General features: G+C 40.8%; 1 protein-coding gene across 2 annotated transcripts in view; it reads right to left on the bottom strand.

Moving 5' to 3' along the window:
• Window positions 1-16,502, bottom strand: part of khdrbs2 (KH domain containing, RNA binding, signal transduction associated 2) — a 63,153-nt gene extending 46,651 nt beyond the window's left edge. For both annotated transcript variants that reach the window (XR_013077835.1, XM_076743965.1), the window contains exons 1-2: window positions 16,089-16,502; window positions 5,159-5,286 (exon numbers count right to left, since the gene is read on the bottom strand). Coding sequence is in view for 1 of the 2 variants with exons in the window: in XM_076743965.1 (XP_076600080.1) it covers window positions 5,159-5,286; window positions 16,089-16,179 (219 nt within the window). In the remaining variant the exon portion in view is untranslated. The remainder of the gene's footprint in view (window positions 1-5,158; window positions 5,287-16,088) is intronic.
• Between the last annotated feature and the right edge of the window lie 3,312 nt (window positions 16,503-19,814).

Below are 19,814 nucleotides of genomic sequence, written 5' to 3'. Positions count from 1 at the left end.
AAGCGGGGCGGGTACAGATGTGCCTTCTCTTCTCCCGTTAACTCAGATCAACCCCGTTTTCAAGGTTTCATCACTTTTTCAGAGGAGATTAAGGAAAGTGATGGTAAGGACACTGGAGCAAGGTTCCAAGGCCAACTGTCTTTATCTTGACGGGCTATAAAACGACAACAGACCTAATGTGCATTTTACAGAGGGTGGTGCACAAAACACACAGGTCGCCCCTATGAATGATGTGTGCAACTGGAGCCGGTCTGTGACTGGATGCATGCTGCAGCCCTCCAGGTTTAATCTGAATACCTCTGTGGTGCAGCAATTGAAATTTCAACTTATTTCAATATCATCAACCAAGTTTCATGCAACAGAATATACTGTAAACACAAGATTAACTTTTAATTGTTCACATTTAATTAAGTCTTTTAATACTGACATATACTAATTGTGGTAAAATAACGATACTCTTTTAACTGGTGGGTTCAGTTAAGTATTAATCCTGCTTTGAGTGAATATGTTCCTTTGTCAGCTCTCCAGCTAACAATGAATTTGAGATGCTGACAGCTGAAAGTGAATTTATTATTCAGCGACGGAGGGTAGTGTGACATGTACAATCCACTATTGGTTTGCAGATGCCTTGTAGTTCATTGGGGAATGATTGTGTGTAAAAAATAAAGTGGGGAATAATAATATCTTAGAGTGGTTACAATACTGCAGTTGCATAATTGAAATCCTTAAGTTGACTTTAGAGTATGCTCAGACTGCATAGATTATACTATATTTAATTATATATTATATAATCTATTATAGAATAAGAATTCATTCAGATTCAGCTCATTTTGTAAATGTATAAGCTTAACAGGATAATGAGCTATGCTCTGAGGTTCATACTGAAGGTTAATACTGGTTTTCCCTGTCAGCCGCAGGAAGTTGTGTTTATAATTATGCCTACTGTATTATATATAATGTCATACACTCAAACTGTATGTTTGTAGTCATTAATCTGCATCAAACTGCACGTTGTTGGCTGCCTCTTCTCAGACACCATAGATGAAAATTAGGTTTTAGCTATATTTGGTGGAATTAATGCATGCATTGTCCCTAAACGAACAGTGAAATTAAATTAAATATTCCTGCAACATGTTGTGTTGGCAAAGACTTATAAGCTAAATCATAGTTCTATTTTAACCACCTGTTTTTGTTTTTGTGATGCCACAGTAGTCTCTCGCTGTCTTTGACAAAGTCACTTATTTTGTTGCATTGAAGCAAACTTGATTAGCGGCACAGCTGAGATATTTCTGGGCCTGGGGCTTGTTTTGTTGATATCACCATCGCTAAAGCGCTACCTAAAAGAAACCACACAGTGTTAAAAAACAGGACTGAACAGGCCATTTTCTCAGAGGACATTTTGACTTGTCATAGCAGGAGAAGCGCAGGTGGAAAGAATGACATTAATGAGAGCTTACATGAAGGTGTGTCAGTAAGCCGGGCCACTGACCAGCATGCACGAATCCTGCGATGAAACGCAGCCGTTGTTAATGTGAACGCTTTTCCTGCGGTGACATATCAAAAAATGCCTGCAGTGAAAACAGCCTATACATCTGCCAGCGTGCCATAAAGAATGATTTCATCAGCACTCGTTGTTTCACTGTTAGAGGACATTAATCTTCCACGTGTCACGTCGTCAAATCCCAAACCATGCAGAAGAATTCTCCCAAGTAATAATTTAATTACTTTGCATTTAATTACATTGCAGCAAGATGGCAGCTGTAAGCACGAACGAGCACTGTTAGACCGCTGAAACGTGAAGGGACAGATTTATGACGTTTTATACTTTGCTCTGTCACCAGTGACAGGAAGTAAGGCTGGACATTATTAGGTAGGAGAAGTGAGAAAGTGAGCTTCCAGTGTGACGTAAACTGTAATCAATTAGTTTGTGGCTCTCTGCGGGGCCAGATGTTGTCAGAGTGAAAAGTCAAATATATTGATCAGGGAAAACGGGCAAGAATTTGTATCTGCGTAGCCACAATGTGCAGACATTTTTCATAACAGTACCTTCAATATTAATGTTTATGCCCGATCAAGCCCCCAAACAAATGTATTTCTTCACAGAAGCGTTAAAGAAAATTAATCCATGTTCTCTAATCTGCCAGCTGTTAAAAAAGTGTTTTGCAGGTGTTATAAATACATTAACATGGGTTCTTAGACAATATCAGACATTCTGAATAACTATAATGTTGCTTAAACTCCTACTTTTTGTCTGAAAACTTCTACCTTCGTTGTGTCCTTTCTGTGTCAAACTGTGTCAACCAAGTGTCAAAAATCTGTATTCAGCCTCGTGAGGTATTTGCTGTGTGCTGCATCTTACTCATCTTTCCGAGCTCTGCTCCACCGTTTTTTCTCATCCTCCTGTGCACTTGATCAAAGAGTTGCTTCATGTGGCTAATTACAATTAACTGAAAGTGCAGTGTTACCAAGATGTTTAAGATAGTGACACTGCAGTCTTGTTTGTTGCTGACTATGCAAGTAGGTCTCAGAAGCTGCTGTTGGACAACTGCTCCGTCCCCCTGGACCGCACTGCTTTGCTTACTGTGCAGAGCTGGCACGATTATGTTCATTACACAGAACCAGGACTGTGAGCCTGTTCATCGTACCTGTGAAGTTTTGCTTATGATCATACTGATTCGCACTACATATTAGAAAATATCTCAGTGGTTCTCAGCTTTTTTTTTTTTTTTTTTTTTTTGGGGGGGGGGGGGGGGTTTGGTTTTCATTAACCATTGAATCAGAAGCAGACTCACACCTGAGACACCAGGTGAATGCAATGAACCAGCAGAGAGAAACCGAGTACTCTATCTGCAATCTTTTCACTTTACTCCTAATTTGTTTTCCAGGAGGAAGATGGTGTTTCCATAGAATCAGCTTGCTTGACGTGATGTGTGAGAGAAGATATTTCCATTTAATTGAGTCTCACGTTGCTGAACTGGTGCTCACAGCGCATGCTCTGTGGGTGTACACTGCTTCACGTCTATCCAAACCCTCTAGGAGTATGAACCATTCATTCTGATAGAGTCATTACCAAAAAAATGTATTCCTAATTTTACATGCAGCGTGTGTGCTGCGAGTTCAGGGAAAACTCAACATTCACAATTTGGAAGTACTTTCGAATGAAAAATGGTGGACAGAAAATGCACTTAATGAGGCAGAAACACAAGGACGGAAAGATATCCCTGAGTCACTGTGAATCTTCTGCTCCCAAGAAACTGGCTCAATTGACATTTTTTATAGATCTGAAATCAATGTAATAGAGTGAGGAGTTCCTGAACACAGCTTAATTACTTTCTCAACACTGATCCTGAGGAGGAAACAGCAAATTGATTTCTATGGAGTGTCCTGAGGGGCTCACTGGACTGAAGTACACCGCCTGTGCTCCTGAGGCGCAGTTAAATGTTCCTCTGCCATCCGCTCATCTCTAGTCTTTCTCTAATGAGACAGACAAAGTCAGTGAGCTACATTTAAGACATATGAAGGCCGATGAGACAGGATGCTGGGGCAAGACCTAACACTAAAAGGAACATAACGGGACAAATCCTGAAATTGGACGCTGTGATTCTCGTCTCTAGAACTCCTTTACTGAGCACTGGATGGCAAGAGGAAAGGTGACCAGAAGTGATTCATTTCAAACAAGTACTGGGAGACAGAAAGGTGTCACAAGATGGGACGATGGGAGGCCTGCAAGGTTTATATGATGGGAGGCGACGGCGCAGTCACACCAAAGCCTGCGACCAGATTGGGTGGATGGAAGTTTCCACACACCCACACACACACACACCCCGCCAAAAGGAGGTGCATCAGCAAAAGCACTGAAGGAGGGAAAATGAGCACAACATAAAAAATACATAAAGTCATGGTGACAACACTGGAATGGCAGCTTTACTTTATGGGAACTTCGTCTCAGCTACTCATGGATGCCAAGTATCCTCTATCACCACACCGTAAACGCAATCTTCATTAGACCACCACGTAATGAAAAGCAGTCGAGAGGCAGCGAGCATCAGTTAACCATTACTAACTACAAATCAGTTTTATTATATATCTCAAAACAAATACCATCTACTTTCAGCCAAGATTTTAAAGGGTCTGATTTGAAAAAAACAATCACTCTAACAAAATTAGCAACACAGGTTTAACATCTAATGTTACTAATTATTAGCAAATTTTATCTGCGGTCATCTTGATAAATGCCTTAAAACATGTGAACGTAACATATGATGATATCAACACATCAGCTGGACACACATATATTGTATTTGAAGGAGTAAAAGCACAGAAGAAAACTCAGTATTTCTATGAAGGAGAGCTACTTCCTGCCTAGATTGATGTTTATATTAGTGATCTGACACTGACATTGATCTGTTTGTCTACCGACAGTTACAAAACATATGCAGTACATGCTGTACTTGCAGAGCCTCACAAATAATCTATAAACTATATGGAAATATGTTCTGTTGCAATCCGTGTTGCTACACTGAGGCCATTATTCTTAGCTGTCTGTTGCGTGAATGTGTGAATGCAAAGTCAGTGGAGCAGGTTTCCTTGATTACAGTGGCAGCAAGCCTTTTGCTTCTCCACAAGCAGCTGTGTGTTGTTGCTTAGCTGCCTGATGGAGCAGCCTCATTAGGCTACATTTCAAACTTTGTCAGTACTGACATTGCATAACTCAGAATAACGCGCACCGTGTCATGCTGTGATTTATGGTCATTGTTCTTCACTATACCCTTGAGTGCTTTAGTGCGCTAAAACTTTTCTTTTTTGATGACTTCATCAAAATAAACAGACACCGGCTGATGACTTTCCATTAGCCTGTTTGTGGCTCAGTGGTATTTTCAGTGCCAGAAAGTTTCTGTGCAGAGGGTGGAGCAGGTGAAGCTGGAGTGCCCAGAATGCGAGGCCCCATCCACCGGCTGACAGCTAAAATTAATGAAACAATACAACACGCACACAAGCCGTGTTTTTCAAACGCTCCTCTTCCATCTTGCCTTGCACTTTCACTTTTCTGGTCATTTGAAAATAATGCAAATTTCCAATACTGGTCAGTTTCTTTCCACAGAAAATACAATACGGGACAGTGCAGCACGTCGCTTTAGGTTGTTGTTGTGTCTCTTACCTTTGGATACTGTTGGACTGGAATGAGAACTCTTTCGGAGAGCTTGATATTTTTATTGCTGATGATATCTAGGTATTTCTTCATGTCACCATCTTTTCTCAATTCATCCCCTTCATACTTTTCAATCTCTGCAGAAAAACACAAAACAGATAAGACGATAATTAGTTTGTTACACAACTGAAAAAGCATCAATCAACATCTTGAAGTCTGCTTTGGAGCCAGCTGCAGCATGACAACCGAATGGTGTCATGTTCGGCTGGGGACGCATTAGGGGAAATTTAACTATGCGCTGCATCGCACGGTGAATGTTTTGCTGATTATTTTGCGTCTCGGCTGCAAATGTGCTCACACTGCACACTTAATGATGTGAGATGATCCCACTGACTCCTGATATGTGCTTTTACAACGGGCCCTGTAATCTCATGATCCAGTAATTCCAATCAAAATAACAACAGAGGCAAACAGTCACACTCGGCTCGCTGTGCCTCACTCCACTGCAAAGTGAGCTCTAGTGGGCTGTCAGCAGTCTCTGATCCCCACACAGCACAGGATTAACGCAGATGGCGGATTAAACATGTAAAATGTTTGATATTATCGGGTAAAAGTCAATTGGGGTGCTTAAGATTAGATCTGTGAACTCTCACATTAAGCTCATATTTGCAAATCGTTGGTTTCAATCAAACTGCAGCATTCCTCCTTACAGTTTGCAAGATGGACAAATCTTGTGCAAACTAGCTCGACAGTCCTCATGTGTGTCCCACGGCCTTATTGCAGTAAGAGGAGAGATGAGAGGTGGATATTAACAGTCCGGTTGAGCTTGACAGGAAGGGCACAGAGTCTGAGCACCCCAAACACTGATATTTATTGATTGATGCCTTTTAGAGCACTTAACCTGAAACATTCACAACACAGTAAGTCCTGCAGAAATGAAGCTGTTGTTCACCTAGTGGGGGAGACTCCTCTGTCACTAATTAACACTCAGTGGAGCTACAACTATCAGTCTGCTGCACACTTGCTGGACAATAAAAGATGTTCCTTAACAAGACCGAGAACGAGTCACTGACCCCTCCTGAGCTGCTTTACCGAAACTTGAGAGGTCATTAGACTGGAGCACTTCACCCTTATCTGAGCTGTCAACAGTCAGTGGACACAGCTGTGAGGTTACAAACAGCTCTGGCACTGGCTTTGCATTAATGCGTCTCTCTTTTTACAAATGTTCGCTCAGGAAGGACAGAAATAAATCCCAATAAGTGGCTGAATTTGACTAGTAATCAGTTTGTGTGGAAATTGCATTGCCTTGCAGGAAAAGTGTTCTGGTTTATGTTCCCAGTGAAGGGTCTTTCTGAGACTTTTCCTTGATGTGACCTTCTGGACATCCATAACTTCAGCTTAATGATACCTCTGTTCCAGGCAGCTCCAATATTCCCTCATTACAGTTTCTTATGGGCAGTGGTTTCAGTTTTACACCATGAATTAAGGTCATTTGTTTGATATCGCTATTGTCTGTGAAATCACAAAGCCCAAACTCCGACAGTTTGAAATGCATCAATTTCTTCCAGCACGACACAATCTCTCTGATTGTGTCTGATTGTCCGAAGAAGATCATTTAAATTGGAACGTGCTGTTTCTACTTTTTTTTGCAGTTTCTCTCTTTCACCGAAGTTGCAAACACGCCTAAACATTAGAGATCAACAAAATGGGAGCGTGCCAATGAATGAACGTTTAAAAAAATAAAAAGCCTTTTAGGTCATAAAGTATGTAGCAGCACCAGATGGAAGAGCCTTAACTAACAGAGATTTTTACTGATGAAAGACTTTTTTCGCTGCTTTTTAAGCAAAACAATCATGTCCCATAATGAGGCTGTAGAGGATGGTATCAGGTCAACTCAGTGAACTCTGGTTCTGCTCAATCACACCACCATCGCTTGCCACAGGGTACAGACTGTGCCCTCTCACTGAAATCACATGTAACCATATTTAAAGATCCCTCCAACCTTTTATTCCCATCAACTCGGCTGATTCACACCTCCGTACATGACACTTTCACACAAGACAGGTGTCCCAGGATAGCAGGCGCTTCCAAAATGTGCCTTTTAAAAATAGTATTTATGCAGCTTGCCTGAGGAGATGAATCAAACGCAACCCCTGGTGCACAAAAAACATGCATATTTTGAAACAGCTCTGCTTTACATGCAGTATACAGGTACCCGTATAATGACAGGCTCAAAAAATAAATACGATATATACGCAGCACGTAGGGAGGAGGATGTATTTTTAACCTTGCTGCTGGTGGAGTCTGAGGATGTCAGAGTCAGTCAGTTGGTCCAGAATGAAATATCTCGACAACTACAGGATGCATTTCCATGAAATGTTACATTCATGGTCCCCAGAGGATGAACTGCAAAACGTTGGTGATCAATTGACCTTTCCTTTATCACTATCATCAGCTAAAAATGTCACTTAGTCCACATCAACCTCAGCTATACATTGTGTTTAGTGCTGATTAGCAAATGTTGGCATGCAAACTCAACAGTCAACGTGATAAACATTACCTGCTAAACATCATCATCAAGTTAGCTAACCAAGTCGTTTTTTGTGCCTGAATCTTAGCAAACCATAACTTCACCAGTGTTTGGTCATGGACTATTTTCCAACTGTGATCTGTAACAGTTTTAGAAGACATGGACTAATGATGTCCTGCTGATCATCACGGGAGCTTCTGTGTGTTGTCGATGAACATTTTGCTGTTTAAACTTGTTGCTGCTGATTCTTCATTTTCATCTTTTGAGAGTTCATTCCCATGTGTATTTGTACCAGTTATACCATCAAAAAAAGCTCATTTGGATGTAAAAGGGCTTTTTTGTGCTAATTGTGAAGTCCCACTTTCATCGAGCCTTTGTTTCTTGATGTCCTGTTATGAGTTTCACTTTTAAATGGGCACAGTGTTCATATCATTTGAATGAAGTAATGATGTTTTTATAGCCCATGAAGATGATTATACTCCGCAACAGTGCATAATGGGAAACACCTACTATATTCAGGTCTGCAGCCTGCCAGTGAACTCAGAAGAAGATTGTGTGTTAGAAAGAGAAGAGGGGATGAAAGACAGGGAAGGGGAGAAGAAGAAGAGGAAAATGAGCTTACAATATATAAATCTGAAGCAACGTTCACACAAGTATCGTCGTTGTCAAATATGTGGCAGAGAGCGACGGGAGCCTAAAGATCAGAGAAGCGAGAATGTGCTTTGAAGGTCACTGGTTTCAGTCCTCACACAGGATGAAAAAATCTCACTGGGGGGACTGAATGAGTAAAACACTCTCAGCGACTATTCTGGTGCTCTTGATCCCCTCTGTTGCGCTGCCCAAACTGCTTCAGCGGAGCTGCTCAGCGGCCAAGAATGAAAAAAAATGGTTTAACTGGGCAGCTACCAGATAAATGTGTGCAAGCGTGCGAGTTAGGAGACAAGGTTTTACTGAAAAAGAGAAAATGTGCTCAGTCAGCCTGCCGTGGCTTAAGGTTAAATACATCTGCTCTGGTCAGTATGCAGCAACACAGAGCATCAACACTGACTGAGGAGCAGTGTGAAGTTCATTTATCCTCGACACCATTAAAACATCAATAAACATCCAAACTGTATTCATAATTAAGGTAAAATAATGGTGATTTCTTTTAAATATGGTTTTTAGCAGTTGGCTCCAACCAGCTGCACTTCTGGATTTCCTTGCTAAGCAAAAAAATAATTTGGCCATTGAGATATATGCCATGAACACACTTACTGTGATGGACTGTGTGAAATCTTTAGTAACCTGCACAGACTTGAAGTCCAGCAATCTAAAAGTCACCAGAAGCTCTGCTATATTTTACTAAAAAGAAAGTATCACAAACAGAAATGTTTGAGCCACTATCTGTGTAAAGTAGAATGTATGCAGTTCAATAAGGAGAAAGGGGAACGGGAGCTGCATCATTTTTTAGAGATAATATGTTTACTGCTCGGCTGTTTATCCTCACATCGTAGCTTTATTGGATTTCAGTTGTTTGCCTTACAGTCCATGCTACTAAAGCATGCAGTTTGTTCTGCTGCTGAATAGGAGCCGTTTGTAAAATGTGTGTGCTTTCGACTCTAAGATGATGTTGGTGAGATCAAATTGTCTCTTACTACACTGCTGGGGGCGTTGATGTTGTTTTTGCGATAGGCCAACAGAGAAACGTGGCTCCAGTGAAAACTCACACGCTGAAACACAGTCATACGGTGATAAAACGGTTCTCTTGAATAAATCCAATCAAAATTCTTTTCTTCAAACATAGGTGGGATTAATCCCCACACCGCTGCACTGTCAAGCCACACGGGGATCTGATGAGAGAAAACAGAGCATAAAGATGAACCTCATCACACCCAACAGAGCAAACTCAGGCTGTCCTGCTGTCTCACATGTGCTCTGTGTAGACAAATAATGCACACATAAGCATCCTTCCTCTGCCCCCCCCCCCCCCGCTCACCTTTTATTTTGCAAAGCTGGCTGAAAGACTGCAAAGCTTGAATAACCTGCAAAGTGATGGACCAGCAGTAAAAAAAAACAAAGCTAGTAGATTGCTAGAAAAACCACATTTGGGCTCAGAACCAGGTTTAGATGCTGGTAGTTGTAGTTTGGCTTCACACTGGTTTGGGCTGTCTTTGGTGTTTAAAACAGCATTTAGTATCAACTTGTTAGCTTTAAGCTTTCAACAACATCCCGAAAACTCAGTCGATACTGTGAGTTCAGAGCTTCACTACATATCTGGTTTATCCTAAAATCCAACATGTGGTGAACCAGTTAATAGCAAATTAAGCGATTATTACTTCATATGCTTGATTGCAGAGACCAAAATACAAAGGCCTTGTTGAGTGCGGCAATTAGCCTGCAGACAGCTAAATTATTCACTGATTTCTTTTACCTGTTGACTGATATATCTACAATAATGACTTAACAATGGCAGCAAAAATGAATCAAACTAATTACTCCCCAATAAGTGATTGCTTGTTCACATCATACACAGAAAGAGGGAGTAATAGCACACCCCTAAGCAGAGTGGACCCGGTATGGAATGGACTATGAGACGTGCAATTAGCTTTGGCCTTTTTCACTCTGCACTGATGAATGTAAATGCACGGGGGTTGGAAATACGTGCCACTGTTTGGCCACATGCTGTTTATGTGTTTTTAACCGAGCGGCACTGAGGCAAATTGCATTGAGCCGTTGACACGGTGATAAAAGTATTAAATCTTCCATCTAATCAGAATGCCGTCCTGAAATTCTCCACTGAATGTGCAACGGAAGGTGAAGTGAAAAAGTAATTACTGTTCAAGCAAATTATACACATTTTAATCATGATGCCGTTTCAATAATCATCTATTTATTTCAGCTACTTACAAGCCAGACAGGGTGGAAAACATTTTCCCACCTCAGTTCTGGTCGACAACATGGTCTGATGGGCAGGGTGGAGGCAGGGGTTTGATAAGGAGGCAATGGGCATTAGAAACAGCTTTACTGGCAACTTATGTGTGCACATACAAGGAATATGACACCAGTTTAGAGACTGGACTCAATATACTTGCAGAGGAAAAAAGGACATAGAGCTCAACAAAGACAAAAGACGAATAAAAAGACAAAAATAGATGTTAAGAAGTGCAAAAACACCATGTTAAAAACGATTCCTCATTGGATGATAAATGGCCAGTCAGGGGATGTTTTGGTGTCAGAGGGTTAGAGGGTACTGGTTAATTGTTCATCAGGGTGACAGGATGAATGAGATATATCAGCAACGATTGATTGGTTCACTCATTCATTTGTTTGTTTGGTTAAGTACGTATACCTCTGTGTATCACTTGCCACCCTGCACCCTGTAGCACTTGTGTACCATCACTAGTGTGTTGGCTGAGCGCACTAGCCTCTATCAGCATGTCCTGGTTTTAAAACATGATGAATTGGTAGTTGTGTTGTTTATATGTGTCATCCACACTGACACACTGTGTGGAGCTGTGATGGTCGAAAGGAGCAGATATGCTCTACCTTGCTCCAATAGCTGGCAGACACTTCAAATCTGTCTCTTACAAGTGAACTGAGAGTGATTTAGAAAACACATTCCAGTGTGACCACAGTATAGCAAAGGACTTGCATGTGAGCATCATAAAGACCTGCTGCCGCTGTTACTCCACTGTTTCCTGCCTGATCTCGGCTTGGTGTGACTCAAACTAAATCACATTTCTATCTCTTTTTTCCGCATTTCTTAACTTTCCTGTGATATGTGAACATTCAAGTGGCACAGTATCTGATATCTAACATCTATTGTCTGAGCGCTGCTGCTCATCTACTCATTTCTGTTGCCTGAAATGTTCACGACCTTGGAATTTAATCTTATTCGACCCGTGCACTCATTGTGAGTTACTCTTGATAAGAGTGTCGGCTAAGTGCTGAAAATCTAATGCAATGTCTCACTTTTCCTGAAATGTAATTTTTGTGTCCTTTTGATAGGTCATGCCACACGGGGTGATGTTTATCTGTCGCTGTGAGCCCGGTCACTGCTGCATACTGAGCCATAATGGATACACTGAAAATGTGAACAACAATTTATTAACAACAGGGAGAGACAGATTAAATGAAAATCAATTCTTGGAGAGAGAGAACTCCATTCTGTGGTGAAGAATCACCCAAATCAATTGTAGGAATGTCAGACATCTTTTTAATAGAAGTTATATTTTCTAACTAAGCAGGCAACTTGAATGTTATGTTTGCTGCATAGGCTCCTGCAATATTGTACATTACTTGTATTCAGCGTGAAGCAAAAAGCAATGACTCTTCTTGCGTTTAAAGTCATGTATTCAGAGTATAGAGTAAGATTTCCATCTCCTCAACAGTCACTCACTGAAGCTTGCCATCTCAATTTCTAATTACTGCCCTTCATTATCGGCTGACTAAGACCAAGGCTGTAACTGTTGCAGTGCATTGCACAGGTTCATGTATCGTCTGATTAATTTTAATTAAAGTTTAAGGGTCATTGCCCAGATTGTGTGTCTTTTGATTGACCTTTTTCATCAGCCTACAGTTTGTGCCACTGAATTTACTCTTACATACCCAACGCGAGCAAGCAGAAACTGACCAATACTCTAATTAAGGGCTCACTACTTCATCTCCTTCGTAGAATACTTCCTCATGTGTGCAAACATGAGAACAAAAGTGCAGCTCGGTGCTCAAGTGAAAACTTGGGTGCTCAAACGGAAGAACAGATAAATGCAAGGAGAAATTCTGGTGCAAAACTCATATACGATGTGGATTAATGGATGTTTTGAACTAAGACACTGGGGTGTTTTAGATCAAAAAGGAGACTGCTCAGGCACTTTACGCTGGGATCCAAATATCTCACACAGTGCACATTAAAATCAGGACATTCTGGAGGTGAAAACCCGGCAGTAAACTTAACAGATGTATGGATTTTCTCACGTTCTTGCTCTCTTATGTTTAACTTCATGGTGTTAACCCTCCTCCATTTCTTTACTCATCTTTTATTCAGAGAAGCCTACATCATTCAAATCTCACGCAGAACTGTGTGTGGTGTCACAGTGCCGAGCAGCACAGCAACATACACCCTGTCACAATGCTTAGTGACAATATAAACCAGATCTTTGACTGGGGAAAAAAAAAAAAGTGGAGAAATGTCCCCTTTACCCTAAAAATGGAAACACATCGCACACTCGCCTTTGTTTTTCTCAACAACCAATGTTTCTCTCTTTATCCATCAAATGTGTCACTTCTGCTTCTCAGTATGCTTTTCTTTTATTAGGAATCCCATTGGTGTCCATGGGCTGCGTGGCATGTAGGCGAGTCTGGCAAAGAAACCCACAGGGATCCACTGAAGGCTTCAAGTCCAACCCTCTTTTAAAATAATTAAGCTGTTCTTTAGTCAAAGGCAAATGAAAATGCAGCACATGAAGGAACTGACATTTATTAGTCAATGTGAGTGACCATTAGGCTCATCCTACACCGAAATAAGAAGGCTTTGTGTCCAACATGGAGCAGTTTTTGGCAGAAAGTGGGATGGCCATTTGACAACTCACATCAAGTTTAATACAAGTTGTATTTATTGCATAATATTCAAATGACTTTGGCTTTTTATTATTATTTTCCCTATCAAAGAAAACAAGAAGCTCATGTTGTGCTCTAAAAGAGAATTATGCCCACCCACCCCCCTGCTAGAGCTTTGTCCCAAACAGCTTAAATCTGCTCAAAGACAAATGACTTTAGAGGCAACATCATTTAAACACATAAGTAATTCAGTTAATAAATACGGAGCTGTTAACTGAGACCATGGCAAATCCATGTTCTGCTGTTTTTTGTGCATGAGGTGAATAATGCAGGATTACATGCTTTTTTCTATTGAGTGATAAATAGCTGTGAATCTATAAATCTGTAAACGCAGTTTATCCTGCTGTCCGCTGATATGCATGATTCTGCACTATCCATGAGCATCGACTGGCAAGAAAGATAACAACTGTGTGAAAGTGCTTGAAATTATGAAGATTATTTCACAGGCTGCCCACGGCTGACTGTCTTTAACATCTCCACAGAAGATACTGCGAGACTGTCTGCACTGACAGTTTATTACACTGATTGTCCACTGTTGTTTACGATGCATACAGTTCTCTGTGATGACCTTGCAAACTGGATTCTTTGCAGGCAAAGACATGCTATTCAAGTGCCATGTTTTATCATCTATTGCAGCGTATTATATTTTTGTTCAGTATTGTACTGGATTGTAGACTGCAGTGTATTTTATACTATGGGGAAGTCCAATTTTGATGCGTGTCTGTTATTAATTTACAAAAACTGCTTTAACTAAATGACCTAAACGCAAAAAAAGTCTTTAAGTGAACAAATCCATAACACCATGTTAAAATGCTAATTGCTGTTCACTGGGGCGGACATGATGAAGACAAGATTTTCTGTTGAGTATCCTGGCTATGTGAGTCAGCCTTGAGTAAATTTGGCAAAGAGTACTGGGTGACAGATGATCCCATCTGCATCACAGTTAGCGACAAGAGCGGGACTGTCAGGGTGTCTCATCAACACATTTCAACAGGAGAGCTCAAGGGGCACAGGCACCAGAGCACAAACACCCTCTCCAATCCAAGCATCTTAATCTAACACATGGCTTGACTTCACCTCTTTTAAAAAACATGTCAGAAACGGTCGGAGAATGAATTATCAAGCGGGACTGTGATATTTTATGTGGGCACGAAATAAGATGTACTGAATGACTTAAATTAGTGGGGTCAGATGTTGCCTTCACGGTGGCAATGTTATGATCGTAATCAGGATTATCACTGATAATGTTTACTATCTATCAGAGAGAGAGAGGAATAATGTTGACTAATGATGACTAATTTGAAAATGGCTGATTAATACAGATTACAGCAAATGTTTGTATTAAGTTTCGCTTAGCCGAGATTCTATTGAAGTCAACATATGGATGCATTCATGTTTAATTTGGTCCTGTTATACCCGATATGTTATGTTTTCATAAAAGAATACCGTACCAAGTGTTGTCCTTGCTTTCCTGAGTGTTTTCTCTTGCGTTTGTATGTAATGTAAGTTGTGTCCTGTAAGCTCATGTGGGCTGAGCACCTCTAGATCTAAGAAACTAGAATGAAAGTGTATTCATTCACCACAATAGCACATCACTCAAACAGCTATTAGTGCTATTTTTAGGATTACACTTCCACCTTGCAGGTACAGTTCAGCCTGTGGTATGAGAGAGCACATAGACTGCATTTGCACAGGAGGACATGTAAAACTTACATCCGTAGACCGGATGAGCTGAGCCGAGGTCTTGTGTTTGCTTTGCTGTGATAAGTTTCCCATCAAAAGCGACACATTTTCAGCTTATGAATGAGACCAAGGCTACCTGCAGTATGAAGAAGTACTTTATATGCTGCAGACTGAGCCTGATTGTACTGCCCTGTTAGACATACTGTAGCATTAAGCGAGAGGAGAGACAGTAGAACATCTGTCTCAGTAGCATTAAGTCCCTCCAGTGACTTTGATGACAGTTATCAGTTATTGTAAGTAGTGATACTTGAAGGTGATATTCTCATGCTAATTTACATCCAGCTAAATAGTGAAATAAGCATAGTAGAAGCTCTGGCTCATTTCAAAGTTAATACTAGTATTTACATTTTAGCCTGTGGTCAGGTACACCTTGCTCAGGTACTTTAAAATATCAGACTGATGATTCTATTTGCTCAGTGTGCTTCATTTTTAATCACGAAAACTCAAGATGGATCCAAGTTTGCAGAAAAGAAAGTCCTCTCTGACAACATGCAGCTTGTTTTGGTCTGATAAAGACATTAAAATAGCAAACTTATCTAATATGAAATTACAGTGTTTGCAAACAATCCTGGTCGTTCTCTGTGCTGGACAGACAGCAGCTTTAGTGCACCGAGGATTAACAGCACAGTTTACATCCAGTCAATCATTCAGTTAAGGCAATTAGTCCTTTCACCTATTTCATCCCGAAAAACTGCTCTATAGATTCTCAGTTCGTGTTTTTAATGTGCTGTGAGTCTGTTAATTGACCTTGGAGGGCAGTGGGTCAGACTAAGAGGTGATGGCTCTGACTTCACATGCACTTTACTTTCTGTGCTCCCTGCATTTCTTCACTGGATGGTGGAAAACGCCAGAAAAGTTCTGCACTGGAGCCAAAGAGCAGCTTTCTCCATCAAACACAATCACTGCCAACAAGCAAGCCTTAAGAGCCAAGGGCAGTGTTCAAATAAGCACACATGAGGTCACCACTGAATGCAATGCATTGGTGTTTTCAGATGCAGGGGATGGTGGATGAAACTGACAGACAAGTGCGCAAAGCTCGGAGAAGATTAGACTTAAAAATACCAGACTTACCTTCTGCAAGCAAACGCACCGCATGGACAAAGGACGGGTCCAAGCTGTTTTTCTCGGCCACCAGTTCAGGTAAGTGCTTATCAGGATGCATTCTTACGACAGCGGACCTCTTCACCGGCCGTGCAGGTGAGACGACAGGAGTGCTGAGCGTCGGAATGAAACCCTTCCCGCTCCTGCCTGCTCTCAGCCTCAGTCTGCCAGTCTAAAAGCACCACAAGCAAAGAAAAAAAAAGAAAAAGAAAAAAAAACCCCTCAAAAAAGAAAAAAACAGGAAAAACAAACCCCAACTAGTCGTCCCAGGTCTCCGAGATACGCGACTGGAGGCTGAGTTCAGAGGTGTGAGCCCATCTCCGCCACCGCTGCCCGCTGCCTCTCCTCGGCGCTCCGCCAGACTCTCAGGCTGGCTGGGTCTGCAGACCGCGTTGCTCCCCGCCCCTCAGCAACATTATTGGCCATATTCTGGGACTGGCGCTTCTGGAAAACAAAGACAGTCCCCGCTGAGCGCATACTAATTGGCCGATGTGCTCGGAGGGAATGCATTAAAAAAAAAAAAAAAAAAAAAAAAAAAAAAAAGTTAAGGTTGCCTATGGTCAGGGCTGCAATAATCTCACTCCGAAACTGTGGATTCAGTTGGTTTATTGGAAGTTTTATTCAGCCTGGTCCGTTATGAACAGGAAGTGAGAAATTCTAAAAATGCATTTGAGCCAGGCAGACTCCCTATAAGAGCATATGATAAAGACATACTTCATTTTCTGTGGGGGGATATTGAAAGGCTATCAGTGGAGTTTGAATTATAACTGACTTTGATATGATAAAGTTTAATTATAGCTAAATCAGCAAGGTCATATAGTGAGAGATAGTGCCTTATCTCCGAGAAAAACATTTCTTATCCAATTAATTTCTCCATCCAGCCGAGCCAAACTATAATCTACGGTGGCCTGAGAGTTTTCTATTAGGGTTTACAAAATTCTCTGGAGTGTCTTGACAAACGTGTGGCGTGGACTGAGGGACAAAGAGTCACTCCTGGCGCCTGTGTCTCTGTCCAAGGTGCTGAACAGGTTTGTCTGGGTGGTGCTGCACGTGTGGACATTACAATCATAACATTTCTGAAGTTGTTATTATCATGACATGTATTCTAAATGAAAGTGTACAAGAGAACAAACAGCATAAAGTACTTTCTGTCTTTAACTGGCCTTCTTACCAGTTATTTTTACTGGTAACACTGGCAATGTAAGATTTTCACCTCCTGTCTTATTGAAATGAATATGAAACATGAAATAAGTTGAAATGTCGTGTGGCTGCCTCATCGCGTCCTGAAGTGATCAGTGGGGTCAACAATGTTTGCATCTCATATGCAATGCTCCTCTTGTCCCCTTGCTTTGATAGGACTTGAATCCTAAAGTCGTCTGCGGACTCACTTACGAATGAGTTTTGAGCAGAAGAGGCTGAATGAATGACCAATTCTGGCTCTGCTTGACCTTTAGAGCTGATTCTGACTGCACTGATCAGAATCGTAAAGACTGTGGAGGGACTACAGATGCCAGTGTTAAGTGAGTGAGAGTTAATTTTGGTGTTATTTATGTTTCTGTGCGTCTGTTTGGTCGAATGATTTATTGCTAAAATCAGAAATCCTGTCATTGTACAGTAAAATGTACCAATAAAACATTTTTAAAAATGTAAACATTTAATGTGGATATGCACAGAGTTTTGTTTATTTCAAATCTAGTAGTTACTGTGAGCACATTTCTCAACATTTTACAGCTATTTCTTTATTTTGACCTGTATGGTATCCTAGCATTAAAGATGAGTTTGGAGTTACTGAAGTTAGCTCATTTGGGAGACTAACAGATGGTGTGTGTAGGTTTCAGAGGTCAGAATACTCATGTTTCATAAAGTGTTTTATTAACCAACTTCATAGCTCCGCATGAATATTTAGAAAGCAATAATTAATCATATTTGATATTATAGCTCTCCCTAACTGCCACTTCAGGCCATTTCTGAAATGCCAAGCAGGCATAGAAGGGGCCAATATTTCATCATAACTTCTCACTTGCTTGTCCTCACATTTTTTTTTTTTATTATTATTATTAACGATTAATCTCCCTCTGCAATGAGACACAACTTTATTTTTGTGCTTGATAGCCTAAAACAAGTGACTACAGGCCCGTGTCGGCCAGTACTGCCTTTGCATTTCATGCTTGCTGAACCTTCACTGATTTAATTTCACTGAATGAAATAATTCATGACAATGATGTTGATAATCCTGCTGTGGTTACAGTGGCTATACTAATGGTGGCCTGATGACTGTGACTGTTAATGTGTTTTAATCTTCTAATCCTGTAGTGTGCTTGTAGATTTGGACTAAAGCAGACGCTCGGAAAGACAATGTGCTCTTTCACCGTGCCATTAAAGGAAAGAGAAAAGGAGATATGGAAGAGGGAACTAGTTTGATCACTGATGCATGTCAGTGCTGAAAGAAGAAGACTTTTGTCAGACTGCTGCATGTCATGTTGGACAAAGATCATTGTGACTGACTCTTGCTTTACTTCTAGAACAAAACTATTGCAAGCGTGTTAAGGTGGGTTTGATGCATTCTTACAGCTCTCTAGTGGTCAAAAAGCAACATTGCACATTTCATTGCTTCATCTCTGTGACGCAGATAAGCCTTCCATGTGTTCAGTTTAGTTTTTGAATGTTTTATACGGCAGTGCATTTTGACTATCTTTTCTTTATTTACCAGATGATGTAAGGTGCGCTCCAACTCTGACCCTCTTTAAATTTGGGCCGAAAACCCTGTTATTTTGTGCTTCTTGTGTTATCTCTTTCATTTTCTTTAGAAATCCTTTTTCTCATTTTCTGTAAAGAACTTTGATGTATGATTTATGCTGTAGACATTAATTTGCTGTGAGGGTGACAATTAAGGGTCAGCTGGTGCCTGTCTTTGAATGGACTTCGCCCCCCTTTTTTTAAACTGCTGAGCAGGTGTAATTACCATGTTTTCTCTGTTAACATTTCATTTATTACTCAGATCAGATTTTCTGCCTGATGCTCCTCCAGACACAGATCAATCATTAACAAGATCAACATTGCTTTGAGACACAGTCACCAGCAGTCCATCTAAAATCTGCGTCTCGTTTTATGAAAGTTTACTCATTTATTTTCATGTAACTTGAAAGTGATTACATCTATGTGTACAATGCTACAATCTTGTCTCTATACCTATTGAATGCTTGGACAGTTGATAAAGTCTGTCCTGTTTTTTTGCACCCTGCAGGCTCTGCCTCCTTCAAGCCAAACAACAAGTGCTTTCAAAATAAAACTAGGCCATCTTAACAAAACTTCTACTTTCTGGAAAAGCCAATGTGTTTCACAGAACTATAAAAAAAAGTAAGGGAGCTGGCCTGTGAAATAGATTAAACATCCAGCTAAAACCTTCCTCGGGCCCTGACAAAACTTTGTGTTTGTTTTTTTTGTAGAATCCAGTGTGGTTATGCATGCCTGAAAATGTTTTAAAAAAAAAAGAAAAAGAAAAAAGAAACATCAAAAGACTGAAAGAATGCCTCAATCATCACTTATGACCCATTACAGGTGTGTGGAGGTGTCTGTACATACAGAGACTCTGTGTTCTGCCTGTGTATTCTTATCCTCTGTGTTTCTGTGCTGCAGCCTTTAGGGCAGAGGGTGTGAAGCCCCCAGCAGGTGAGGGCGGGACTTTCTAAAAAGCGA

Source organism: Chaetodon auriga, chromosome 11, assembly GCF_051107435.1.
Source record: "Chaetodon auriga isolate fChaAug3 chromosome 11, fChaAug3.hap1, whole genome shotgun sequence".
Classification (NCBI taxonomy): domain Eukaryota; kingdom Metazoa; phylum Chordata; class Actinopteri; order Chaetodontiformes; family Chaetodontidae; genus Chaetodon; species Chaetodon auriga.
Note: the sequence above shows the minus strand (reverse complement) of the source record. Positions and strands in the feature narration are given on the sequence as shown.